Here is a 4,273-nt window from a genome sequence, read left to right as displayed (position 1 = left end):
TATTAAAACTTTATAATATGCGATAAAAAAACTGATCCTACTCGACAATGACTAAAACAACAATATTTATGGGGTAAAATAACAATTCCTGTCATAAAATATCTTAAAAAGAAAAACCTAAGAAGAGTGAAAAGTGATTGAAGCACTGTTCTTAAAGAATGAACAAGAGGCCTTTTGAGTACTTAACAATTAGCTTTAGTAGTACCATCAGCCACATTGAATGATAACTAAACTGTGACACCTTGGGGACACATGTAAGAGTGGACAGAGAAAAGATTGCCCCACTAGTCACCCACTTGAACTAACAAACAGATTAATATCAGCTCGCAGGTTTTGTCAGGTTAGGGGCGCCCATTGAATTATCAAAGGCACCCTTGAACAAACATGTTAGCAGATCATTCATGGCCTTTCTTTCCCAGATACCCAAATGAAACATTAACCAAAAACTAAATTCTAAAAGAAGGACAAAAAAAAAAAAAAAGGTTAAAACAATCAGTAAAGAAAATGCCTTTTTAGATAAATACACAAGTAATGATCCTGAAAATTTCAACATATATATATATATATATATATATAAAAAAAAGAATTAACAAGATCTGTCTGGTGGGCAAAAGTGGTAAGAGCTAGAGATTAATCAATGCAAAATGGGTAATTTGTTGCAATCAAGTTGACCTGCTTTGAAAGCTTTGGGAGAAGAGGCCAGTGGGAGTACCTGAGAAGAGCTTGAAGGAAACTGTGGCAGATTATGATTTTTATTGCTGTTGTTGTTGTTGTTTCCAACCATGAATGTGAAAAGAGACCCATCTTTCTGATCTTCAGTTACAACAGCTGCTGAATTCTGAGATGCCCTTTTCTCAGCTTCCTCCATTAATCTTCTGTAGAGCTTCTCCTCAGCGTCTCTCAAGAACTTGAACTTTGGCGGCGGAGAAGATCTCAGCCTGTTGAGTTCATCCTCTGTGGACGATTCAAAAAGAGGATTGAATCCATGGTGTTTGTAAGAATCCAAAAGATTGTTGTTCTTCAGAGGAGAAGATTTCAGCCGTGGAGAGGCCAAAGGAGTGAGAAAGGGAGTTTCCACAGCCACCGTTAGATCACTCAAGCTCCTAGTTCTTGACCCTTTTCTGGACCTCCCATCTTCGGATTCCAAATCCTCCTTGGTCTCCTCCTTGATGGTGAAGAGGAATCTCGGTGGGCCCGCCATGTTGTGGAGTCTCATCAGCTCGGATTCCACACCTTCCTGATGGTCTCCATTGATGGGCTTCAGCAAAACGTGGTCTTTGCCTGAGCAGCCCAATTCCGGGTCTTCCTCGTCTGGGTCTCGTTTCCTCTGGGAAGTGTCGTTTTTGTTATCTTTGTCGTTTGAGGCGTTTCTCTTCCAGCAAATGAAGTGGAAGAGCTCTTTTGCAAAGTTTCCGTACTCGTCTTCTTCTATCTCTGACCCGTCTGTGATTCTCTTCTTCTTCCACCAAAGCAAATAGTAAAGCTCCGCAACAAGTGCCAAAAGTAAACACCCAAATACCAGACCCAAACCAAGACCTAACCCACTCAAAGTCGTCATCTTTAATTCGCCAGGGAATTTCACATCCCCCACAATACAAGCTGAGAGAGAGAGAGAAAAAAAAAAATCGGTTCTATTTCTATATGAATCCAAAACTAACCACAAAATGATAATTATTAGTATTACTAGGTCCCCATGGTTTTAAAAAAAAAAAAAAAAAAAAAAAAAAAAAGACCCTCGAATATATCGTCCCTTGTTTTCCCTTGCCTTTCCTTGTACTGAAACTCACATTATCGAGATTGGATTTTCCTCAAATTTTTGCCTGAAAACACACGTAAGGAGAAGAGACCGGGTAGAGTGTGTGGAAATTCCGTGCAGAAGAAAAGGTTTTGCCTTTAATCAATAAAGGCCCTGAAGACATCAACAACCGCGTACAAGTAGAGCCACAAACGGTGTGAGAAACATATATATATATATATATATATAATCTTGCCTAGCTTGTGAAACTATATAACATTTGGAATTAGGACACAAGTCAAAAACTGAAAATGCCTAAAGAGAAAGCGTTTCGCGTTGTTTATTGGATTATAAAGGATGGGGGCTAAAAAAATCTTCGTACAGATATAAACAGGTGAATGTGGGCAAAAAAAGTTGAAGAAGGTTAGAAGAGTGCAGCTCACATGGGCTTTGGAAAGGCGTGTATGCTTTTTTAATCATTTATAATTTATAAATATTAAGAGAAAGGAATCGGGAAATTTCCAATTTTTCAAAAAAAGTTCTTTATGGTAATGTATTTCTGTTAAGTGCAATTTTTTGGTTAGGTACATGTTTCCTGATTTCAACCAAATATTTTAAAGAAAAAAAATTTGCATGTTTCCTGATTTCAGCCAAAAAAAATTACACGTTTCCTGAATATTACATAAGAACGTATTTATTTAATCGCATTTAAATACCGTATTATATAATAATATATTAATATAATATTTTATATTATATAGTAATATATTAATATAATATTTAATGTAATTATTATATTGTATAAATTAATATATTTTTAAAAAAAAACTAATATTGATATTTAATACATTTTATGTTGCATTTAAAATACGACTCTTTTTCCGTATTGTATTTATGGCGGATTCATAATTTATGTTAGGACCGGGCCAACATATGTTCACAACAGAATCTATAATTATTTAAAAATTGAGAGAACACAATATAAAATTATATTTTAACCTTCAAAAATATTTTAAAAATTATATTTTTAATCTCAAAAATTTTTAAAAATTAAATTTTAACCCTAAAATTTGTCAAAAATTGCATTTTGACTAAAAAAATCTTTAAAGTTTTACATTTTTACTTCTTATATAATACGTCATCACACTAACTGTCGTATTGTATTATGACAATACAAACATAATATATCAATTAAATATGGCCTAAAATTTTCTTTTGTTGGGTAAAAGAATATTACATTAAATTGCACTAAAATAAAATCGACATTGATGTACTTTTTCCATATCTCTACGGTACATTTTTCTTTTCTTTTCTTGGGCTGATCAAGTGCATAATAGTTGTTTATCTGACGAAAAAACCAAAAAGAAAAAGTGAAGACATAATAATAATAAAAAAATTAGTAATATAAAATAATGGACAGTGATTGCCTCGTCGACGTAATCTAGTTTGATTGGAGGCAGTGCCAAAGAGCACACCCGTCACCCATGTAGTTCCAGCTGGTGTTTGTGATGTATTCTTGGGTTTACATCTCTCTCTCTCTCTCTCTCTTCTTTTGATAATTAGTTTTTATTAGAACTACACTGCACAGCGAGGACAGAAAAACACGGAGAAGCGACCTTCCTGATTACTTCCTTGAAGAACGATGCTCATAATATTAAAATAAAATAAAAATTTGATATAGTAGGTTTGTTTCACAACCCTAGTTAAGAATTTGGGACACGTTTAGTTGTGATAGGAAAATAGTAATAGTATTGAGAATGATAATGATAATGATAATAAAATGAAAAAGAAAATTGATTCATTTATTTTGTTGTAATTTTAAAAATAATATGAAATGAAATATAAATATTTTCATATTAATAAAATTGTCCTTATATTAAATATAACGTGAATATTTTATAATATATAAAATATAATATAATATAATTATTATTATATAATTATGATATAAAATATAATAATATTATTAAAATTGTTGATATAATTATAATATTTTATAATATATTATAAGATTATATAATAAACAATAATATTTTAATTATAATATAATTAAAAATTACAACTATACTATAATATAGTATATAATTATTATATTTAATATAATACAATAACTATTATTATATAATATATTATATAATTATGAATATATATATAATTACAATATAATATATAATTATTATATTATAAATAATAAATATATTATAATTAATAGTCGTATACTATAATAGATAATAATATTGAAATTAAAAGATTATATTAATATTTAATTATATTAATTATTATATTATTATTAATATAATGAACATAATTATATTAATACTATATAATATAATTATAATATAATATCATGCAATTAAATAATTATATTAGAATTATTTGTATAATTATGATATTATATGTTAAAATATTACAATTATGTTATATTATATCATATTATTGTATTATAATATTATATTATATTTTAATATTAGTATGTATTATATTATAAGATATAATTACTTTATAATATATTATATATATTATTATAAAATATTAAAT

General features: G+C 29.2%; 1 protein-coding gene across 1 annotated transcript; it reads right to left on the bottom strand.

Annotated features, from left to right (window-relative positions):
- Positions 1 to 496: 496 nt before the first annotated feature.
- Positions 497 to 2,172, bottom strand: LOC21407911. Its single transcript, XM_010108145.2, has 2 exons — positions 1,788 to 2,172; positions 497 to 1,599 (listed from the first exon to the last, which is right to left on the bottom strand). The coding sequence occupies exon 2, from the start codon at positions 1,556 to 1,558 to the stop codon at positions 635 to 637; it is 924 nt and encodes a 307-aa protein (XP_010106447.1). The 5' UTR covers positions 1,559 to 1,599; positions 1,788 to 2,172; the 3' UTR covers positions 497 to 634.
- Between the last annotated feature and the right edge of the window lie 2,101 nt (positions 2,173 to 4,273).

Source organism: Morus notabilis, unplaced genomic scaffold (genome assembly GCF_000414095.1).
Source record: "Morus notabilis unplaced genomic scaffold, ASM41409v2 Scaffold46, whole genome shotgun sequence".
NCBI classification, from domain to species: Eukaryota; Viridiplantae; Streptophyta; class Magnoliopsida; order Rosales; family Moraceae; genus Morus; species Morus notabilis.
This window is presented reverse-complemented; position numbering and strand designations above follow the sequence as displayed.